We start from the raw sequence: 25,211 nt of genomic DNA, 5'->3' as shown, positions 1-25,211 counted from the left end.
CATACAGACACCTTTTTTTTTTCCGATATGAAACACTGCCGAAAAATGCAACCCAATCAGATTTGGCCCCTGGACATGTCCTATCATCACTGTACCGTAAATTGAGATTGATTGGTAACCAGCTGTAACAAAGTGGGAAAGAACTCTTTTGTCTTTTTTTTTAAGGGGGAAATATAGTAAAAAAAAACTGTCAAGACTATTACAATATGGGCAGGCAAACAATGAACACCACAAGATAAATTAATCTGAACTATCTAAAAATAGTTTGGATTATAAATTCCATTTTCCTATAGCGGTCAATATCAATCTCTCCCTCTATGGACTTCTTTACTTGAACCTTTTTCCACCATTTTCATGTTCCCAAACCAGATATTTCACAATTTCACTTTCACTGAACATATGGTATAGTTTTCTGCATAGTTACATAGTTGAGAAGCAGCATGCCCTAATGGGTAGAGCACAGGCCAGGGACTTCTAATCCCTGCTCTGCCACTTGTTTTCTGTGAGACCTTGGACAAGTCACTTAACCTCTCTGTGCTTCAGTTATCTCATCTGTAAAATATGGATTAAGACTGTGAATCCCATGTGGGACATGGACTGTGTCCAACCTGATTAGCTTGTATCTACCCTAGTACTTAGTGTGGTGCTTGGTCCAGTGTAAGAGCTTAACAAATAGCAATGAAAACAAAATAAAACTGAAAATTGGAAGCCAAAAGAATCCACTAGCATTCCCAACATAGATCTGAAATTATGTGGAATGACAGCATAAATTACACCATCTGTATCAGAATAAACCACAGCAAATACATGTGCTGTAGCTAGGCATGCTTTGATTAACTTTTCAAAGTGAAGCCAACTATTTTTTATTTTTTAATTCTTTTTTAAGAATTTATCTTTTTTTTTTACTTTCTCATGATGATTTGTCATTTGGAGATCTAGCTTGCAGGGTGGCTGTATAGATAATCATAGATTATTTGGCCTCCAGAGTCCGGCACCCACAATAGCAGAGACAAAGTACAGAGTTTAGTATAGTGCTTTTAGTAAACTGAACCGTCATTAGTGCAAGTATCCCTAATTAGCTCATATGGTGGAGTGCTCACTTAGCATGTGAGAGGTATCGGGATTGATATCCACATTCTTCAAGTTTTGAGAAGAAGCGTGGCTTAGTGGAAAGAGCCCGGGCTTGGGAGCCAGAGGTCGTGGGTTCTAATCCCAGGTCTGCTACTTGTCACCTTTGTGACTCTGGGCAAGTCACTTAACTTCTCTGTGCCTCAGTTACCTCATCCGTAAAATGGGGATTAAGACTGTGAGCCCCATGTGGGACAACCTGATTACCTTCTAACTACCCCAGCGGTCAGAACAGTGTTTAGCACTTAGTACAGTGCTAAGCACTTAGTACAGTGCTCTGCATGTAGCACTCAATAAATACTATTAAATGGTACATAGTAAGTGCTTAACAAATACCATCATTATTCTAATCACACTCTCATTGAGTATTTGTTCATGATAGTGCTATTTCAATGCTAATATTTCAGAACCAGTGTGGCCTAGTAAAAGAATACAAGATTGGGAGTGAGGAAACCTGGATACTAATCCTGGCTCTGCCAAATGTCTACTTTGTGACCAGGGGCATGTCACTCAACTGCTCTGTGCCTCAGCTTCCTCATCTTTAAAATGGGGATGAAAGGCCTATTCTCCCTTCTCTATATACTGTATGCCCCAAATAGGGCAGCACCTGTGTCTAGACTGATGGTCTTGTATCTACCCTAGCACTTAATACAGTGCTCGGGACATAATAAAGCATTTAAGTAATAAGACTATTATTATTTCTTACAGCTCCTATGAATCTGTCCTCAGACTAACTAAAATAACTTTGTACTTAGATTTGATGACAAGCCGAAGAGTTGGGATTCTAAAATAGACTGCTACTCTTTCATCTAAGAAATGAACTTCTTAGTTTTTTTTTCTTTGGCTGACTAGGAATAAAAGTAGAGTATTTTCACTGTACTTAATGGAACTCTTCATTTGTGTTTTCTGGATTGATCTGAATATTCATGGCTCAAATAGTAGCTCACCATGTGCCAGCCATGTGCTCTGTTTAATAGCGGATAAGAAAAATCCTCTGGTCGTCACTCCAGATTTATATAAGAATAGGAATGGCACATTGAATTTCTTTCTTTTCATTGACCCTCTCTGGCAAGCCATTAAGAACATTCCTTATTGTGCTTCTATAAGGAGTTAATCTCTTCTTTGTGGTTAGCTTGGGCAACAAACAAAAAAAAACTGAACTGAAAAGACAATAGAGTTAAACTAGGAATATATACCATCAATAGGCTGCTTAATAAGGAAAAATCATTTTCACCATCTATTCAAGCTGCTAATAACTGAAATAAAAATTTGCTGACAAAACCAAATAAGCAATCACAATTAGATTCATAGCACCATTACCATCTAGCTGTTCTTTTTCTTAATGCTCATTAAAGATATTTTAATCAAAGTAAATTAATATTAGACAAGATTACAAATGCAATATTTCCCTCAAAAGTAATTCTTAATTGATTATATCAAAGTGGTCAAACCGGGTGATGCCCAAGCTACAAAATGCATTTGGTTTTTTTTCAATAGTTTTCAATCTAACTGATCAGATTGCAATTTCCCCAAACTTTTTAAATGAGTTTTCTAAAAGAACTCAACTGCCAAATATAGTATCTTTCAAAATATATTAACAGTTCATTAGAAAAAAGCATATGATTACTAAAAGAGCTTAGGAATGAGTTTGAGAAGAGAAAAATCTCGGGACAAAGTTCATGGAAGCAGGTAGGATAACTTGATTGTGCCTCTACTTAATGTTTACAAGATGTTAGTGTTTAGTAATTTTGCCCAGTGAATAACCTAGCTAGCACGTAAACAACAAACAAAAGCAAACATTTGAAATTATTTATATTCCCCTAGCATGAACATGCTTTACAATTCATCTGGACGTGCACATTCGAAAGGTAAATTTAAGTTAAAAAAAAAATTGAAGCATTATTTTTGCTCTTTTCCTGGAACGCTGTGAGAGGTATGGTCAGGTTTCTTGGCCCTCAACCCTTATATGCATTAATGTACTAGCCACTTCCCACAGAGTTAATCTATATATCTTATGCACACCCATTACTTCCTCTTAGAAATTTATTTTAGTACCTCTCACTCCTCTAAGAGACTGTCAACTCCTTGAGGACAGGGCTAACTGATATTCATGTTTCTTTTTCCTTGATTGATATTTACTGATTTTCAAGTTCTTTTAGGATATTAACTTTCTGACAGTGATGAATTTCAACTCTGTCAGTATTTGTCCTCTGCTGCAATCCACTTACACTTATACAGTTTAAGTAATTTGAATATTCCTTCCTACTTGGGAACCCTCCAAACAAAATCCTCTATCTGATGAGGAAGTTGCAACTTTTTTGTTTCACTGCACACTACTCCTCTAACTATAAAGAGTCTATAAATACCATTTACAAGTGTGGGTTGTAATTTCATTAAAGATATACTCTTAACTGAGCATAGCCAGCTGCTTTGGGCCAGACTGTTAAAAAAAAAATCAAGAGCACGTAGATTCCACTTAACAGATATGTTTTAAGGAAACTAAAAACATATTCTTGGCACTAGCCTTTTTCTGATGAAGGGCTGGCATAATAGTTTCTATGTGGAAGGTTTAAACAGCTACTTCAAGTGCGCCATAAATTTTAACTTAAAATTGAAAGCTCTCATCTTTCCCCAGGAAAAAACAACAACAACAACAAAAAATATTACTTGCTCAGTAATTACAGTCTGTGCAGCTGTCCTCATGGCTCTGGTAGAAATTTGGTAGAAATGGGCCAATACACAAACCCTATTCAAATTTCATTAAATGTTAGGCCAAAGAAATGTCATCTTCCACACCATCTCGCACAATCACTTGCACATAAACAATGACCTTCTCCCTATTTTGAGGCCTAAATAATGTAATAGAATCAATGATGTTAGCCCATATTAGATTTGGTTCATTACCATTACTATTCACCAAAAAGGGATCTATTTTTCCCTCATTATGCATAAATGACTCCTACCAAGCATATGAATACCTGCAGATAGGAATAAATATAAATAGTCAGGAATAAACATATCCTTTCTACTGCATTAGGATTCATATGTTTTGCCTTGATCAGTACCTTTTAGTTATTTAAGTCATTTAACACTGGTATTCACCCAAAACTTTATATCTTTAGCTAATCAATCACATCAGTTTTGATGTGCAGGTGGTTCTATTCAAATTTTCTTAATGAAGGAGTGTGGTCTAGTGGACACAGCATGGGCCTGGGATTCAGAAGGACCTGCATTCCAATACTGGCTTGGCCATCTCGTGCTATGTGACCCTGGGCAAGTCACAATATCTCTATGGATCAGTTACCTCATCTATTAAATGGAGATTAAGACTGTGAGCTCCTTGTGGGACATGGATTGTGTCCATCCTGATTATCATGTATGTACCTTCGCCCAGCACTTAGAAGAGTGCCTGGCTCATAGAAAGATCTCAATACTACACAAAAGAAAAAAAAGGAGAAAAATGATAAGAAATTTGATTTGAGAGGCTTGTGGTGTTAGAATTTAAAATGCTCAAAGACCACACTTGGGTTCGAAAAACTAGATCCTCCTCTCTTTTAATTTCATAGCTTTAATGCAGAGTTTATCGAGGTGATTTAAAGTGTGAATCAATTTTATTTGTGGAATAAGCAGCCTAATATTTCAGCCAAGGCGTCAGGGGCTGCAAACCGATGATTGCCTATTCGCCTTTTGCAGTCTGGCATCAGTCAGGCTTCAGTAAATAATCTTGCAGTATTTTAGTACAGTGTGAAAGCTATAGATTGAGTTATCATTTCCAGAATAATTATTTTAAAATCGACATAATTTTCCTCTACTCTGTAGATTATGGATTTAAAATGCATATGCATTAGTAATGCACTTGTATATTTCCAAAATTTAGATTTTTTTCTCTAAATGGATTGTCCTACTAATTTTACAGTGATTCAGTTTGGCAATAACAGTATATGGTCCAGAAAGCAACAGAAATAATGGCAAATCCAATTTCTATTTAAACAAATAGACCGAACTATTGATATATCTAGGCAAAAACCACTGCTCCAAGAAATTAAAAATTATCTCAGTGACTGGTACCAAAGATGTCCCTTTCCCTTCTATTCCTATCCATTTTCCATTTGAAAAGGGAAGAGCATTCAGACCTGATTTCACAGCAAGGGGACCCACTTGGAACATGGACCAAAGAGAACCAGCGAGGCCTAGTCAAAAGAATATGGGCCTGGGAGTCAAAGAACATGGATTCTAGTACCATCTGTGCCACTTGTCTGGGGTTTGGCACCGGGCAAGTCACTTAAATTCTCTGTGCTTCAATTTCCTTATCTGTATAATGGGGGAAAAGGCTGTGAGCCCCATGTGTGATATGGATTGTGTCCAACCTGATTATCTTATATCTCCCCCAGTACTTGGTACAGTGTCTAGCACATAGTAAGCAACATGGCTTAGTGGAAAGAGCACAGGGTTGGGAGTCAAAGGTCAGGAGTTCTAATGCTGGCTTTGCTACTTGTCTACTGTGTGACCTTGGGCATGCTGCTTAACTTCTCTGTGCCTCGGTTACCTCATCTGTAAAATGGGGATTAAGACTGTGAGCCATATGTGGGACAACCTGATAACCTTGTATCTACCCCAGTGCTTAGAACAGTGCTTGGCACATAGTAAGCGCTTAATACCATCATCATCATCATCATTTAACAAATACAATTTTTAAAAGTCCAGAAATCAATGAGCATATACTTACACTCAGCCCTCCACAGCAATCTGCTGAATGTTTGTCTCTGGTTCCCTTTAGTGTTGTCCTACCATTTTTAAAGACTATTTAAAAATTTAATTTTAGTTATCATTATTTAGTTAAATAAGGTAAATTTATAAAGTAATTTTATCCACAGTAAAATGGAACTAACACATATGATACATGAGAAGCAGCGTGCCCTAATGGGAAGAGCAGAAACCTATGTGTCACAGGACCTGGGTTCAAATACCAGCTCTGCCTTTTGCCTGCTGTGTGGCTTTGGTGAAGTCACATCACTCCTCTGTGGCTCAGTTTCCTCATCTGTAAAATGGGGATCAAATACTTATTCTCCCTCCTACTTCAGACTATAAGCCCTTTTTAAGACAAGAACTATGTCCAACCTGATTATCTTGCATTTACTCCCGTGTTTAGAATAGTGTTTGGCACAGAGTAAGTCCTTAACTAAATGCCACAATTACTATTGTTATTATCATTACTATTATCATCAACGTTGAGTTTAGAGGATATAAAAATACAAAAATGAGCAATAAAAGAACCAGATATTAAAAGGAAAGGTAGATTTCTTTAAAGAAACAAAATGGTCTTTTATGAATTGAGGGTTGCACAGTTAGGTTTCTACAAGACTAATTCTACACTAAAACGAGTTGGAAATATAATCATAAAACGATTTACATGCAAATAACTCTAAGTACCTTTGGTCAGAATATCATCAGCCAGAATCAAGAATGCCATTGGTTTGATGTAGGGAAACTACTTAAGGTGGGAAAGATAGATCCAGGGAGTACCTGTTCTGAGAATCTGGCCTTTCAAATAAAGGGAGCAAACTGAGAATCACATAAATTTGCTGAGATGGAATACATATGTTAAAATTTATTTCCCAAGGCGGGAGTAAAAAAGTTCAAAAGGGACTCAATATGAAACAAAAATGTACAGCACATAATCTTAGAGGTCATACTTAAAAAAATGAGTCCCAAACACAAAGAACCAACCTACTGTTGCTTTTTGGTTTTCTAAACATCACCTGGGAAAATTATCTTTATTGCTACTCAAATAAAAATACACCCACTAAGTGGGGCTCTTTCAATCTTCTCCAAATCCAGCTGTCAAAGAAAAATATACCAGAATTCCAACTGGCTTGGGAGCCACCTAGAGCAACTTGAGTAATGAAGACATTTTGTTGAATCTTTACATAAACAATACATGCCCCTTGATGGTCATTTCTCAAAATATAATTGGTGTGGGGAACCTGATTAGATGAATGGGTTGGAAACTTCTGCTAAGGTACGTGGAAGGTACAAAAGGTACCAGCTTTCATATTGTCTAGTAAAAATATCCCTCAGTAGTGCCAATTCCGCAGATAATTCAGTCCTAATTTCATAAATCAGAGTGTCAGCAAGAGGACTAATTATGGATGTTCTTTATGGCTAGGATTCTTTATTATTTTTTTTGAATGTCCTAACCTCTATGCCACTGCCTTGGGAAAAGCCAATCCTTGACTGTAGTAATTCCTTGTCACCACAGACTTAGATTCAATACAAGGAGCCTGAACTGAATTACTACCTCCATTTTCCATTTTTACCCACCTGCACCTTGTAAATGCCAAAAACTAAAATGGCTGATTTTGATTCTCAAAGCTAGAATACCATAGGTTGATAAAAATTTAAAAATGAACATTCATTTCCAAAATTGAGGGTCTTTGGGATAGCAACTATTGTCAACTGTAGGATTATTTTCACCCATGCAATATTGGAGCGTCTTTTCCTGTAATATATATAATATATTATATAATATAAAGACCCTCCAATGTTGCATGGGTGAAAATAATATATATATTATTCATATATTTATATATAAGTTTATATATATAAATATATCACTGCATTCATTCAACTAGTTAAAAAAAATTTGCAATAGCAAAAAATACGGAAGTTAACTTTAAGTTCTGATTTTTACATTGCCTGAATATCTGTTTCATATATCCAAAGTTGATTTTCATTTGAGGTTTTGTGCCTACAACATGGCCAGATTTTGAAACCTAAATGGTTGTCTAGAAATAGATGCCTAGAAATGGCAGGGAAATGGTGGGATGAAGAGAAAGAGAAAGCAAGAGATGTGGGCTACGGTGCATTGAAAAGAGACGTGGAGAAGTGTTGGTGAATGAAAAAGAAGAGTGGACTAAAGATAACATTAGAGAAGACAAAATGGACTGTGTGGAAGCAGCTTGTGATGGTCCACTGGGCAAGAGAAATGTGATGGCACTGGGATGAAATAAAAAAAAATCTATTGAAGTTCAGAAGGTAGGAGTGGTAAAGAAAAATCATAAATCACACTGCTACAAAGAATGTAAATATAATTTCTGTGGAATAATACTTTGAGCATTTAGATGACTGTAAGTAAAGGAAAATTCCTTTGAAGGATTAAAAAAACACTTGCCCTTATTAGGAGGATGTTCAAATACAGAGGAGAAAAGTCAGTAAAGGTGGGGCGAGCAACCAGGATTCTGGAAAAGTCTAGAAAAACTAATAGGAGAAAAACAAAGGGGATGCTCCCATTTTATTTGGGAATATACTCTTAGCCTTGATCCAGGAAAGCAATCCTCCTGTCAGTGGGTTCTTACTCTAGATTATAAGCTCATTGTGGTAAGGGAATGTGTCTGTTTATTGTTATACTGTACTTTCCCAAGTGCTTAGTAGAGTGCTTTGCACACAGTAAGCTTTCAATAAATACAACTGAATTAATGAAGATGAGGACATGGGATATTTCAAGTAACTTTCTACCACAAATCTTGTTACATGTCTGTGGTCCCCTTCATTTCCGCAGTCACATCTCACATTTGAAACCAAATTTAGTGTCACTGCAGTTGTGTTTATTTATCAGCCCTCATTTCTAGTGCCTTTATGAGAAGAAAGATCCTCCTAAAACACAAAAATGATTTTTGGAATAGAAAAGGAAACTCTGCCAGTGCTCCGTGTTCTGCCCTACCTGGCCTGCTTCCAAAGAGCTTCCGCAGAACATCAGTTAACATCAGTTTAGTTCCCTGAGGTTAGTGCCATAGTTTGCAGACCAAATGTTCAATGCTTTGCCCTTCTTGACCCTGCTTATTGCAGCACTACACCGAGAATGAGGGAACCCAAGGATCAGTTAGAACAGCAACTTTGTCTGGTCTCTCTTACCTTCCTCTTGGCAGATCTGCATCATCTTTTTTCCATCTTACGGTGGGCTGAGGGTCTCCCTGGACCTGACATCGAAACTCTACCACCTCTTCTTCCAGGACCACTTGGTTAATTGGCCTCCTGAGGAATGTGGGTCGTTCTTGAAAAAGATTCAAAGTGGAATAGGGAAAGGGTTTTTAGCAAATGAAAGCCTGAAAAATAGTAAAAAAAAAACCACCAAACAACTGTCCTTGGCTACTTTGTTCTCTCTTGTTTCATGATGGGGATTAGCCCATAATTAACAGGATATTTCAGACCAGGGAAAACCATTAAGCGGTCACAATACATTTTTTCAGCTAAGATATAATGTGCAGCCTACTAGTAAAAGATGAAAATTTCTTTCCTATTTTTTTTATACCCTTTGAGTTTCTTCAAGAACCCTCCTGGCCTTTTTTTTAAAATGTTTTGAGTTTTTATCCTTCCCTTTAATCCTTCATATGGTGCTTTGCAGAAATCAATTCAGTCCTCTTCTTTCTTTTGAATAAAAAGGAATCAATACTTGGCATCCCAAGGATCAGACAATGCAGGAAGGGGTGGGTGGTAAGCAGGGCACCCTCCCAGACTCCCAAACTAAATGAGGTACTTAGTCCAAACTACATTAACAGTTTTTACTGCAACACTTAGTACAATACTTGGCAAATAATATGTACTTAAATACCACAATTGTCATTATTAGTAGAACTATTATTACAACTATTATGATTGTTAGTGCTGAAATGGCTGAGGAAATTAAAGCACTTCCAGATTTCTCCTGGTCCCAGGTTTGTACTGTTGCCACTTTCACATCACCAGTGTGTGTCTCTCTCTCTCTGGCCCTGTTCTACACATCAGTGAGTCCAGAGACTTCTGTAGCTCAGGTCACAATTATAGCCAGGAGTCAAAGCTGTCCTTTACTATGGAAAATTGAGCAGTTGTGCCATTTCTACAAGTGGAACTTTGGGAGACTATCCAAATAGTGCTTGGCATATAAAAAGCACTTAAACCCCACATTGTTAAAATTATCATGTATCACAAACTTCCACAGTGAGAATGGGAGAGGGGAAGTTTGGGCCGTGTAAGAGTATAGCCCACTCTTAAAATTATATTAGGTTATGTTAAAATGTTAAAATGCTGTGGCTTCTAATATGCACAGGATCTGAGCACACTTTAATCCAAATATGGAATTCCAAATATTTAAACTGAACAAGAACAGCTGGAAATTGAATGGCAAATTGAGGAGTTTAGTGAGGATGGTCTAAATTTTGAAGCATTTGTCTATTCATTACTAAAAAGGTCTGGGACTCCCTACCTATACCAGGATGTGCTAGCTAAATCTGGGTGTATGACTGGCCCAGAAAATAAATATGCTTTATAGCAATAGACCTCATAAAAGTATCTTCAGACTAAGGGCACCAATTATCTTGTAATAGACCAATTAGTATTGCCCTTTCCCTCCCAGATTTTACAGTAACTTCTGCACATTTCAGGAGATACTTTGTGAATTATTAAAGCTATTACAATCATATGCTTTGATTGTACTCTGAATATTCATCACCCAGCCACATTGAGTGCCTTTGGTCATAAGAATCTGCCATACCAATATGTTCACTCTTCACTTAGTCTATTACAATTCCTTTAGGCGTAACAATTTTGCATGAATTTTCTAATGAAACAAAAAATAAATACAAGCCATAAAGACCTAAGAAAATGAAAGAAATAAGTACTTTGGGAAACTTAAGGAGGAACAGTGTAGGTAAACTCCAAATATATGGTCAGAATCTAAAAGCTCAGAAGAAGAGAAATATCTTCTCTAATACATCTAGCTAGGTGTCAAATACATTACACACTGCTATGCCTTACTAAACCTTATATGTCTCAGCTTTGATGAGTCTTCTTTGCAGCTCCACAATGTTGCTAGTGGTCATAAAAACAGTTACTACTTTTAAAACATCAAAGCCTATCATTTCACCTAATAGTATCTCGATAGTGTTTTAGGACAATAAATTTTCTTGGTAGACGATAGACTATTTAGTAGAATTTTCAGTTTAATAGTTCTAAATTTACTGACTTAATTATCCTTGGTTATGTGGCCTTCTGTGATGCAATCCTTAGTCAAGTTGCCCTTTAGTGCTTTTTTTCCTTTTACTTGTCACTATGTGTCACTTGTAATTTCCAAGTGACCCAGGCAGCACCCAAAATATTCAAACATCCATCAAATCTGGACACACTCCTTAAGGTTAGATAAGTCCTAGTGTTTGGCTTGCTAGAACAAACAGAACCAGGGTTTATTTTAGGACTGGTTCTTGAATGCAACTAAGGCATAAGAAGTAGAGTGAGTTGTTTTACAGCCATTATGATGTTGCAAGTCCCCTGACCCACATTTTCAAGAGCTGTTCTCGTGTTGTTTGTCAACTCCTTGAGGCCAGGGATCACACCTACCAACTCAATTGTACTCTCCCAAGGATTTAGTACAAATTCCTGCACAGCATTATTGCTTAATAAATACCAGTGGATTATTGATTGTTATTACTACTAGCTCAGTTGGAACATGCAACTAAGCAATGCCCCTACTCTCCTGAGAAGTTCTAGGGAAAACCAAAGGAATCAATATCTATTGACATTTTGGCAACCGATCATTAGCTAATCCAAAAAGGCTTGGATCAATAAAATAGGTAACAGCCCAAGAACATGGCTGGAACACTTGCTTACATAGACATCTAAAGTAGGGTTGAAGAATCCTCAATCCTCTAGCCTGGTAAAATAATATTTTTGATGGCCTCAAGGACAATTTAAAAATTTCACCCACATTACTATATGGGTTGAATTCTGAGATTTGTAAGCAGTTAAAAGAGTAATAATAATGCCATTATTATTTGTTCACTGCTGTTTTTTCCAGTATTCATGAACTAAATTTTTTTCCAGAAATTCTGGATTTGGGGACATGAATCTTCAGTCTTCTCTCATTTACTAGCTGACCACCGCTTTTCAGTGAAAAAATAGTTTTCATAGTGCTACCTGATGTACATTTGGGAAGGGTTTTTTATGCTATTTATTAGGCTCTTTTTACATTCAAAGTACTGTACTAAGCACTGGGGTAGATACAAGATAATCAGTTTGGTCACAGTTCCTGTCACACAAAGGGCTCAAAGTCTTCATCCCCATTGTTCAGATGAGGTAACCAAGGCAGAGAGAAGTTAGGTGACTTTCCTAAGGCCATGGAAAGCCCATTGCGTAGGGATTTTCTCTTTTTGTTGCTAAATTGTACTTTCCAAATGCTTAGTACAGTGCTCTGCACACAGTAAACACTCAATAAATATGATTGAATGAAGTGGAGGACCAAGGATTAATTATATTAATGGTATTATTAAGTACTTACTATATGCTGAGCACTGTTCTAAGTTCTGGATTAGAACCCAGGTCCTCTGACTCCCAGGCCCAGACTCTTTACACTAAGGCCATGCTGCTTCTCTTTGGAACACTTTGCTACCTAAATGCAAAATATATTGGACTCGATTCTCCCCAGTGTCTGGGTCTCTCTGTCTGTAAATTAGCTGCTGTGTTCATTCTGAGCCCCAATTACCTCATTACTGCTGTAGTGCTGGGGTAGCTGGTACCCTATGGAGTCCCAAAGCCCTAACCACCTAAATTGTTTCCAGGGAGCAATTTAGGCATGAGGGAAAGATGCTTTTCCTATACAAAAATAATGTAGTGATGGTGTCAAATGTAAAGCCAAGTCAAAATGTCTGTATGCTGAATAAGCTACAGTTCAAAAGTTACTAGCAGTTTTTTTGACATGGCATTACAGAGGGGTCCAATAGGAAACTTCCTTAATGGTTCTGTTAATGCCTTACTGATTTATGAAATGCAACCATGCTTATTAGAAGGTGAAAAGCCATTAGATATTTCCATTTAACAGCAGATGGCATAATTGGGAATCCTGATGGACACCAAGTGCAGGCTCTTGTTATCAGTGCTGGGTAAATTATGATAGCCACAGCCATGCATGGGCTTTACATACCAGGAAAAAGCAAATTCTCTCTGCTGTTGTTCTACTGACAGGGCATTATTTGACAGTCCCTCACATGGCCCAACCTCCAATTAAATTAGTGTGGGGCCATCAGAGGAAATGCCACTGCCAATGTCATTAACATTCTTTATGAGCAATTAACTAGATTGGAATCACCTTTGTAACTTGCTTACAAAGTTAATCTCTCTGGAGAAGATGAGCACTGCATGCCAGGTATACTTAAAGTTAGGTTCTCACAGAGTCATGTCAGACCCAGTTCCAGTCCAGCATTTGGGAAATAAGAAAAGATGATTTCTGTTTAAGGCTGAAAAGCCAAGTCTGGTGAAATAATTGCATGTTATAATTCTATCAACAATACACAGTGCACAATGCACCTGAGGAACTGGCAAGAAAAATGTCATCAATTAAAAACTTAGTTACATACATACACCCTTTTAAGTATCTATTTTATATGCTGAAATGGAGTAAATTAAGCACCCACTGCCAATTCTTTGTCCTGCCACATAATATTGCCTTTGAAGATTCCTATAATACAGCCAATGACAGAGCAATGCCAGTTATTAAGGAATGGACTTAATAAACTCAGAAATAAACTTTACTTGCCATTTATAAAAGAGACTAGTTGCTGGGTAGGTAAAAACCCATGGTACTAGAGGGTGTGGCCATAAGGTGTGTGTGGGAATTCTGAGCAGTTTATTATAGTAAAAAACAGACATTTCCTTGAGCTGGCACACACAGCAGGTTTGTCATCAGTAGCACAATTCAGTCCCAAGAAGATTTAGGTCTGGCTCAGCATTAACTTTTCCTTACTTTTAATTAATCACTTAGGTAATACAATCATTTAAGAAAGCAGAGATCAACTCCAAATGTGAATTGCTGACTGTTTTGTGCCCCTCCAAAAAGACTAGATGGCCATGTTCACATAATTAAATAATTGTAATTAAATACATGTTCACTTTCTTTCAACTCTATCAGCCCAGATTTGTCTAAATGAAAGACAAATGTCTCACATCATGAGGACAAAATTGTATTTTAATCTTGATATTTTTTAGTCTCAAATTAAAAAAAAATTATTTCATTATCTTATTTTTCAAAAGGTTTTCAAGTCATTCCTAATATTCACAGCACCTATAGGATATTTTGCAAACTACTGATTTAGGTCTTTCCCGACCATAATAGGTAAAATATATTGCCAGGGAACTGAACAGAAGGAAAGCAGACCACCTCTTCAAAAAAATCAACAGGCTCTAATTCTAAAGCATAAAAGCAAAGGAAAATATTTATAGTTGATGAAATTATAAGAGGTGAATGGTGCCTGCAGTTGGGATAGTTTTGAAGCATATGGTTAAAAGTATTGGGAGACCATCTGTAGATAAATGCCATCTAGTTAAATCATCTATCTTTTCCTAAGGGTCTATCTTTCCCTTCTATATTTCAAGCCCCTTAAGAGAACGGACTGGATCTTCTCATTGAGGGTCAATGGAAGAATGCTGCTATATCATCATCATGATCAGCATCATGATCATCATCACTGGTATGGAATTGAGTGCTTACTGATTGTAAAAAATTACATTAAGCAGGTGGGAGAAAACATTGTCACTGCCCTCTTGCACTAATGCTAAGTTCCATTATCAAATATCATCCCAACTCAGGGGACTTTCCACTTCAGGAACACCAGAGGAATCCAGGGAATCAATGAACCAAAAGGCTACCCTCTCAGGAAGTCTCATTCTGACTAGGAATGACCACTGACTGCTGTGGGGATAGACTAGTTCAAGCCAATCTAAGGTTCCCTCGGACTCCAGAAAGAATATCAAGTGGCTTATTTCTACCTGACCTCTGAAAAATCCTCTGCTGTCCACAATTTGACGAACAGAGGGAGATAAATATAAGCTTATTGGTCTAGACTCTAACTGATCCTTTATTATTGTTGCAATATAGCAACTTTTCTACAGTGGCTTTCTCACTTTTGAGTGCAACAAGCAACTAATCAATTCATAAAATCTGTGGAACATTCCTGAATCAATACCATGAACTACTCTAGAAGACAAAAAAATCATACTTAAATTACAGAGTTGGGCTTTTAAAAAGCAGAATTTATTATTCCCAGGAGCCAAACTAAAAAACGGAAAGTATTTCATATTGCAAATTCTGACAAACATTCACATTTTCCTTTAAAGGGATTAATAACATGGAACAGGACAGAAGTTCCGTTTGATCTGCCGGTCTCACCTTTATAATATCGCCAAGATCCGCCCTTTCCTCTCCACCCAAACGGCTATCTTACTGGTAAAGACTCTCATAATATTCCAGCTGGATTATTGTGTCAACCTTCTCTCTGATCTCCCTTCCTCCTGTCTCTCCCCACTCCAGTCTATTCTTCATTCCGCTGCCCGGCTCATCTTCCTGCAGAAACGCTTTGGGCATGTCACTCCCCTTCTTAAAATCCTCCAGTGGTTGCCTATCAACCTCCACATGAAACAAAAACTTCTCACTCTAGGCTTCAAGGGATTCCATCACCTTGCCCCCTGCTACCTCTCCTCCCTTCTCTCTTTCTACTGCCCACCCCGTACGCTCTGCTCCTCTGCCGCCCACTTCCTCACCATCCCCCATTCTCGCCTATCCCGCCATCGACCCCTGGGCCACGTCCTCCCGCTGTGTCCTGGAAAGCCCTCCCTCCTCACCTCCGCCAAACTAACTCTCTTCCCCTCTTCAAAGACTTACTGAGAACTCACCTCCTCCAAGAGGCCTTCACAGACTGAGCTTCCTCTTTTCCCTCTGCTCCCTCTCTGTCCCCCTCTTCACCTGCCCTCAGCTAAGCCCCCTTCCCCCCTTTCTCTCAGCTCCTTCCCCCCTCCTTTCCCCTCCCCTCAGCACTGTGCTCATTTGCTCATTTGTATATATTCTTATTACTCTATTTTGTCATTGAGATGTACATCCCCATGATTCTATTTATTGCTATTGTTTTTGTCTGTCAGTCTCCCTCGATTAGACTGTAAGCCCATCAGTGGCAGGGATTGTCTCTGTTGCCGAACTGTACATTCCAAGCACTTAGTATAGTGGTCTGCACATAGTAAGCGCTCAATAAATACTATTGAATGAATGAATGATCTTTCAATGGGATTTTGGGTCTATGGATGAGATTAGAGTCCCTCTTGCTTTGTTTTTATTTTCCTATTGTTCTTTCTGGGTGTTTAGTCATTCTTCTCATTTCCCATTTACCTTTTTCTTACTTGCCAATTACTGCTTAATAATCCCTGTAATTTTCATTTACACTTTAATTCTGGTGTCCTCATAGGGTTACAACGCACCACCAGTTTCCACTGTATTGATTTTTTTTCTATTTAAGAGACACTGCCTCTGCACAAACTCTGAATCTTGAGACCTCAAGGGATCCTCATTAGGAATTACAGGGAAAGCTGGACTTAATCCTTTGCAAGGAACCTTTTAAATCACTTGGAAACCAATGTGACTCTGTCTCTGTCAGAGAGGTGAGTTGAGAAGTTCTGCCAGATCACTCACACAGTCAACATTGTTTACTCCTGCCATTAACCCTTGGCATTCCTTTTCTTGCTAAAGGAAATTATTTTTCTCTGACATTTTATTTGAAGCATTAAAAGATATTCCTGAGTGAGCTGATGAAATATGGTGCAGCATTCCTAAAATCCCACATAATTTGAGAGTTCAAGGAAAATACCAAGTAGAGGAGTCTTAAAATAGAAAAATTGCAATGTGTGGGGCTCCCATCTCAGCTTATGTTGACCACTAATTTTACACAGATTCAACAATAATGGCATTGGCAAGTCATGATCATATGCTAAAGCACATTTTTGGTATATTGTAGATGATTGCACAAAACTCAAGGCAGCACTAATATTTTTCTAAGCTCTCCAGGATAGGCATTTACATGCCCTCTTTACATAGTTTGTTTCTGCTCTTCAATTCCTCTAATAAATTATGAGATTTATTTGGGCTTTGTAGTTTTGGACTTCAAACTGCTAAGACCCACAGGGAATATTACCAGAGATTATTTAGTAGTCAGGAGTGAATTGAGAAGAGAAGCTTTCTCTCCTTTACATATTCATAAAGTACAATTATACCCTCCTGAATAGAATGATAATATACATTTTTTTAACAACATCCTTGGAAGTTATGAGATGTAAGAATCTTAAAATCCAGAGGGGGCTTCTTCAGGGAGCTCTAGGGGTCTCTAGTTTAGTCCCAAAGTACATCTTCCTGGCAGCCACAGAGAACAGGAATCTTTATGTCATTCTTGAAAGCATGTTACTGTTTTCTCTTGAACAAGAAAAATTCTCAGTTGAATTTTTTCCCAATGTCACATTCAAATCTCTAAAGTTTCCTTAGAAAGCATATAATGAAATACCACTGTTCAAGAAATGTGGGATGATTCCAAACAAATTCTGACACAGTTAAATGGAATATCAAAGACAGCCTTGTTATCATAAGGGGATGTTACAACTTTCCCCACTTTCTAGATTTTCCCCTTCCTACTATTCATTATCCTATCCTTGTTCATTACTTACTCATTTCCTGACATTCCCACACCTCTGACCTCTCCCTCATCCCTGCTTCCCATAATTTTCTCCTCTCACCTAGTCTACATGTATACTCAGACCACTCAAACTGCTGTCAGTTCATGGTCTCGCATGCAAGTTGTTTGCCAAACTAATACATGCAGGTCTGCCAGAGTGGTATATTTTCACTCCTCATTTTAGACAGAATGCTGTTAGGAAACTAGGGAAGGTTTGTCCAGCACTGGAAGTCTGTGTGGTTACAGCATGAAGGCATGGTGGAAGAGGAGGTTTTTGCTTATCCCAAGGCATGAGATATTGATTACTGTGGTGCAAATTTTCACTAACCTGGAGTTTGTAAGAACACAGTCCCCATGTTATAGGGGAACTGAGTGTACTGAAATTACCCTGGGATAAATCCATAATGTTGTTATTTGTATTTGTTAAGTGCTTACTATGTGCAGAGTACTGTTCTAAGCGCTGGGGTAGATACTGGGTGATCACATTGTCCCACATGAGGCTCACAGTCTTAATCCCCATTTTACAGGTGAGGGAACTGAAGCACAGAGAAGTTGAGTGACTCGCCCACAGTCACACAGCTAAGTGGCAGAGCCGGGATTCGAACCCATGACCTCTGATTCCCAAGCCCGGGCTCTTTCCCAGTGAGCCATGATGGATTTAGGTCATAGATTCCCCTCTCCATCTAGTGGCTAATAATCTTTGTGATTAGATTGCAGAGTGTTCTTAGTTTTTGACACAGAGATGAGAAGGGAACAACAGTGGCTGCTCTATGTGGCCTCTTTCCTCGACAAGATTCTAAACACGTTACCCTTGAGAACCAGATATGTATTTTTTCTACCTACAATTACAGACTCCCACTCTGCACTATCAGGTTGCTGACTACTAACAAGTTCAATGATGGGGATTACAACAGAGGTCAAAATAGCAATGGACCTATTGTTGGAAAAGAGAGTATCTACTTACTAAGTATTTTCTTGCATCAGCAGTGTTAAAATTTAATTGCAGTTTGAGAAGAATATATTTATAAAGTTATTTATATTTTATAAATACAAAAGACACATTTTACATGATTGTTAGTGAAGAGGGGAAAAATGTTTTAGAATGAAATTGAGGCATCAATGTCATTTGTGAAATTTAACACAAATCAAAGTTTTGACATCGTGAGGAACTATTTCCAAAACCTGATTCTGTGACTCATTTTCCTGACTTCCTCGGAACAGTTTAAGAGAGATAGAGTGGCTGAAAGACACTCTCCCAAAGAAATAGAATTTTTACAAAACTGTGAATTTTGGTCATCAATTGTACAAAAGTCAAATACAGTAGAAGACTGAAGTTCAGATGGCTCCCCAAATCCACACAATTCTAATATACCTATCTCACTATTTTAGTATTGAAATTGTTGACGTACCATTACCTGTAAAATGGTTCCATGAAATTTAAAATGCTAGCATTTGTGTGTTTCATTTGTGTCACTTAAAAGTCACAATAATAATTTTTTTTTTTTTTTACCAAAGACGGTGAGTTCTGCTGGATCACTGTCTCTTTCTCCAACCATATTGGTGCCTACACATGTATACATGCCCGCGTCACTCTTCCTAGTGTTCGAAATCATCAGCTTTCCACCGCGGATCTGTTTAAAATAATAGGAAATAATTTTTTGTTTGTTTTTTTCACTCTCAAATCATTAGCAAAGAGCAAAGTTTTATTTTTCTCCTAACATTATTTCAACTTCTTCACATTGTGAACACATATAAAAAACTGCATAATGCAATGGATTTCATTTGTCTATGGGAATATAATTTTTCAATATAGCTCTATACCATAAGGTATACCAGTTTACACCAGGCTCCGTACTTCTAAGGAAAGAATCAATCATTACTCTGAAAAACTACTTGGTAATGTCCAGTCTCTAGTACAGAGGTTTTAATAATACTACTAATAATAGTAATAATGTTTGTATTTAAGCCCTTACTATGTGCAGAGCACTGTTCTAAACCCTGGGGTAGATACAGCGTAATCAGGTTGTCCCAAGTGAGGCTCACAGTCTTCATCCCCATTTTACAGATGAGGTAACTGAGGGACAGAGAAGTTAAGTGACTTGCCCACAGTCACACAGCTTACAAGTAGCAGAGCCTGAATTCGAACCCATGACCTCTGACTCTCCAAGCCCGTGCTCTTACCACTGAGCCATATATCAATCAATCATAGTTATTGAGCACTTACTGTGTGCAGAGCACTGTACTAAGTGCATGGGAGAAGCAACATGGCCTAATAGATAGAGCACGGGCCTGGTACTCAGAAGGACCTGGGTTCTAATCCCGGTTCCACCACTTTTCTGTGGTGTGACCCTGGGCAAGTAACTTAATTCTCTGTGCTTCAGTTGCCTCATCAGTAAAGTGGGTATTAATACTGTGAGCCCTATGTTGGATGGGGGTTCTTTCCAACCTGATTATCTTGTATCTTCCGCACTTAGAAGGATGTCCAGCACAGAGTAAGCACTTTACAAATAACATTATCATTATTATTTTATTATACTAGTAGACACATCCCTGCCAACAATAACCTTACAGCTTACAGTCTAGAGGGGGAGACAGACATAAATATAAATAAATAGTAGATATGTACTGAGAAGTACTCTGAGATTCAGGGGTGGCTGGTGGGGAGAGAGGGCATTGAATAAAGGGAGCAAAATCAGTGACACAAAAGGGAGTGGGAGGAAAGGAAACGTCTACATCTGAAAAAGTTATTTCCCAAGAGAAGAAAAGTTATGAAACAATCCCGGTCTTCATTTGCAGTCAGCTCTAAATTTGCCTGGGATTTTGTATCTGAGAACAGTCTATTGGTGTTAAATGCTTCTTGCCAGTGCAAAACAGTGAAACACTGAGTTGTGTTATTGTGACTCCTCCCCAATAAATTCAACTAAGAAACATTCCCTTTACTTCTTTTTTAAAAATATGATTTGACTGGTAGCTCATGAAAAATTTACCTTTTAGTAGTTTAGTAATCCATTTTGTTGTTTGTTCACAAAAATCATGTGTTTTTCTTTTTCAGTCAGTTTTTGCCAACAAGTATGGTTGACACTTCTGAATTCCTAGTTATTAATAGCTCTCTGTGTCACTCAAAGGTCTTTTTTAAAAATCTCTTAAAGACGGATGCAGAAACAAAAAACAAAACCTTTCCATCGTTAACTTGAAACTCACAGTGATATTTGTTAAAATTTAGATTTGGTGAACCAACACAGAGTAAAAACCAATCATCTTACAGAGAAATACAGGCATGACATAGAATAATTTATTTATAAAACTTGGCATCCATCAGCTGTAAATCATGATTTCAGTTTGACTCACACTTATTCTCTCTTCCTTGTCATCAACGCGAACTTTGTCTTTCTTCCAGTAGATAGTGGGCTCGGGGTGTCCCCGGGGAGGCTGGCATTCCAGGATTGCAGGCTCTCCAGCTGCCACAACAACATCTGTGGGGTTTTGCCGGAAGTCATCACGTAACACTAAAGAAATATAATGAAAGGATAAGGAAACTCAGTGACAGTCTTCAGCATTATGCTGCATAAGGAAACAACTGTTTTCCCAGGATAAGTTGCCAGACTATTTTTGTACACAAATAATTGCTCCATCTGAGTTGACTACCAAATACCCCGGGGGGGGGGGGTGGCGACAGGGAGATTAATTCCCCAGTGAGTGGCCTTTCTTATGCCAAGGATACAGAAGGGATGCACATCTCTTTTTCTGTTACTTTTCTGAAGCCAGCAGGCAAAACAATATGCATTACTTCTATTCCATCTCTGAAGATAGCATGCAGAACAATGCACATTGTTTCTCTTACATCTCTACATGTAGCAAGCAAAACATTGTATGATTTCTACTATGTGCTGAAGGTAGCAGGCACCACAGTGTATAATTTCTGCTACATCTCTGAAGATAGCAGCCAGAACAATGCACTGTTTCTGTTACATCTTTGAAGGTAGCATCCCCATTCATCTCTGGGCTATATCAGGACCCCACCGACAGTGTATTCCTTTCCAACCACTCCAGGACTCCACCTGCCAAGCGACATCTGGACAGCGTGACATCTGAAGGAGAGCTATCCCTCAGAGCAGTTTTGCAGGTCTGACATCTCCTCTTCCCAGTAAAAAGAGCAGCAGATTGGATCACTCTCCCAACCTCTGAATGTCTGGCATGCCCAGCTCTCCAACTGTCACCTTGCACCTCCTGCTCTTTTGTTTCTGGCTTCATGGAAGGGCTGTGGGGTTTCAGTGAAGGGGAGAGGTTGGAGGGAATCAGGCCACCTCTAGCATATTGGGGAGAGGTTGGAGGGAATCAGGCCACCTCTAGCATATTGTGGAAAAGCATGTTTACTAAGCAAGTGGTCTTTTCCCAGGTTAAATGATCAATACTTTGACGGATGCTGCTGAGTCAGTCTAGTGCACTAAATGTCACAGCCGCACCTGGTTTCCCCATTCTTTGATATTTTTGCAGCCTTGACTAGTTTTGTGCCACAATGCCCGAAGGAAAAAGCGTATGATTGCCAAGCTGTGTGAAAACTAAATTAGGCAACACATGCTACCTTCTTATGTAAATGACACTGCAGCAAAAGGGGATTATAGGCCTAGATGCAGTTTTCTGTTAGGGTGGCTCCTCGGAACTTGGATGCCCAGGTCTCCTAGAGGATTGCCCTTTCCAATGAAGAAAAATCCACCTCCTGAAAACAGTCACAGAGAGGGTGAACGAGATGGGATTTCACAGCTCCTTGTGGTTTTGCTACGTGTGTGTAATACAGTGTGTTGACTTAATGGAGTCAGGGTCCTCAGAGAGATTAGAAAACATCGTCGCCTAGTCAAGGAGCAGTCAGGAAGAGTTCAGGACAAATTGTCCACTCTCAGCTTAGAAGCAGAGTTAATTTACTGCTTTCAATGCTAATAAAATATGTTCAATTTTAACATTTTGAACTGTATATTTTCCATCCTCATCTCCCAGACAAGAAATACGTGATTTATATGCATGGGAAGAGGTCCCTGAGTGGGCTGAACTAAGTAGACATTTAAATGTGACATTCAACTATGAGTTGGGGGCTTTATACTTCCACTCCTCTAGCAGGTAAACCCCTCTGGAGGGAATTCACCACAGCATAATGCATATTCTAGGGCAAAATCTTCTCTACATAATACAGAAAGATGCAACTTTATATGTTGTGGACAAAAGGACTGGGTGATATGTATCCCTCTGCAATATTTGGACCTGGCAAATAACTATGTCTGGCAGAGACCCAGTGTGTTCCAAAATGGCACATCTGGTGAATTGCAGAGCATTTTTCAGAACTAGTTGTCTAATAAATGACATGCCAAAAAGCCTCAGCTCAAAGGGAACTTAAAACTAATGCAAATCATTCATACACTCAAACACAACCACTGTTATTTTCACCAATTCAAATGTCAGAAAAGAGAGTATTTTAAACCCCAACTCCTCTTCTCCTCTTCCCTTTTGCACCATCCTTGTACTTGGATTTATACCCTTCATCACCCCACCCTCAGACCCACAGCACTTCTACATATGTCCATAATTTATTTATATTAATGTCTGTCTTCCCTTCTAGACTGTAAGCTTGCTGTGGGCAGGGAACGTGTCAACCAACTCTTTCATACTGTACTCTCCAAAGCACTTAGTTCAGTGGTCTGCACACAGTAAGCTCAATAAATATGATTGATTGGTTGCGACAAAACTGATAATAAACTACAATCAAACAATGGTATTTATTGAGCACTTACTGTATAGAGGGCATTGTACTAAACGCCTGGGAGAGTTTACCACAGAGTTGGTAGATGATACAGAACTCTAGAGACAACAAATTGAAGCACATGAATAGCTACAGTTGGGAATTCAGCAAAGACTTGCAAACACCACAGAAATTGATTTCCATTTGCAAAGGAAGCCATCACCACTTGTGATTTCTGGCTAAAAATGTTTGGAGTGGGGCAAATCAATCACTCGGTGGTATTTATTAAGTGCATACCAGGCACTGCGTTAAGTGCTTGGAAAAGTACAATACAACCAAATTAGCAGACTCATTCCCTGCCCTTAATCATCTTATAGTCTAAAGGGGGAGGCAGACATTAATATAAATAAATTTATCATATAGTACAGAATGCATTATATGCATTTTATATATTATATATGTAATACTGTTATAGCTTATTATATTTTAACAGAACAGAACCATAACTGAAAATTCTCTGAGGACAGGTAACTTATCATCTGCTTTAATGAATGCTTTCAGGCACATAGTACTTTATGCTCTGCATAAAGTAATCAATAAATACTGATGACAATGAAAACTATATTTGCATTGCCACTGAAGTAGACCTCATTTAGAACAGTACAGGAATGAGTTCCTGAGACAAGGATTCATCTTGGAAACAGTAAATTGTCTCCAATTGTCTCCACCTCCATGTCCTGTGATTTAAATCTAAGGACTACTAATAAAGACAAAGATACCAAATCAAAAACTGCACCAGATACTACAATATTAAATTCAATCAAGCAATCAATCATATTTATTGAACACTTACTAAACAGTTGAGGGAGTACAATATAACAGAGTCGGTAGACATTCCCTGCCCACAGTAAGCTTAGAGGCTAGAGGGAGAAATGGACATTGTATTAATGTATTAATTATTAATTATTATGTATTAATAATAATATTAATTATGTATTAATGTATTAATTATTTGTATTAAATAAATAAATTACAGATATGGACATATGTGCTGTGGGGTTGAGGGGGTCATAAATAAAATGAGCCTTAATCAGGGAAGGCCTCTTGGAGGAGATGTACCTTCAAAAGGTGGGGAGAATAATGACCTGTTGGCTATGAAAAGGTAGGACATTCCAAGCCAAGACAGGTTGTGAGTGAGAAGTTGGAAGCGAGACAGACAAGACTGAGGTACAGAGAGTAGTTTGGCACCAAAGAAGCAAGTGTGCAGGCTGGGTTGAAGTGGAAGAGCAGCAAGGTGAGGTAACAGGGGGCAGGTGATTGAGTGCTTTCAAGTGCTTTAAATCAGCAGCATCAGGTTCAATTTTTGTGCATGTATGGTTTGGTCAAACAATCAATCACACTGATTGAATGTTCACTGTGTGCTTGGGACTGTAAAATACAACTGTGTTGGCATACATAATCCTTGCCCAAAACGATGTTACACTCTAGAGGACCACCGCCAGTCCCATCTCGGTCTTTTTAGTCACATTCAGAGTCAGTTTCACTACTACATGTGCCATTTTTAAGGAGGAATAAATATACAAATAAAGTGAATAATGAGAGAGATGCCGCAAATTGATTCAACACTTCCAGTGAAGTTTCTTTATGAAGGAAAATGGAAAAACAGTTACCTCTTAATGACTAAATCCCAACTCTTCATTAAGCCCACCTGGTAGGAGGTCACTTAGATGACTTTATCCAATTCATTATGATGGCTTGGATTCTGGCTCTAAATCACTGACTTGCTCTGAGACACTGGACAAGTTATTACAAGCTTCACTGTTATTCTGTTTCTTCACTACTGCCCA

General features: G+C 38.3%; 1 protein-coding gene across 8 annotated transcripts in view; it reads right to left on the bottom strand.

Moving 5' to 3' along the window:
* The window catches only part of ROBO2 (roundabout guidance receptor 2), a 1,482,214-nt gene that overhangs the window by 125,068 nt on the left and 1,331,935 nt on the right, over positions 1–25,211 (bottom strand). For all 8 annotated transcript variants that reach the window (XM_029081978.2, XM_039914497.1, XM_039914495.1 and 5 more), the window contains 3 exons: positions 20,985–21,142; positions 19,147–19,267; positions 9,040–9,178 (listed from right to left, as the gene is read on the bottom strand). In XM_029081978.2, the coding sequence (XP_028937811.1) occupies positions 9,040–9,178; positions 19,147–19,267; positions 20,985–21,142 (418 nt within the window). The remainder of the gene's footprint in view (positions 1–9,039; positions 9,179–19,146; positions 19,268–20,984; positions 21,143–25,211) is intronic.

Source organism: Ornithorhynchus anatinus, chromosome 17 (assembly GCF_004115215.2).
Source record: "Ornithorhynchus anatinus isolate Pmale09 chromosome 17, mOrnAna1.pri.v4, whole genome shotgun sequence".
Classification (NCBI taxonomy): Eukaryota; Metazoa; Chordata; class Mammalia; order Monotremata; family Ornithorhynchidae; genus Ornithorhynchus; species Ornithorhynchus anatinus.
The sequence above is the reverse complement of the archived record's forward strand: the minus strand, read 5'-3'. Positions and strand labels throughout refer to the sequence as shown.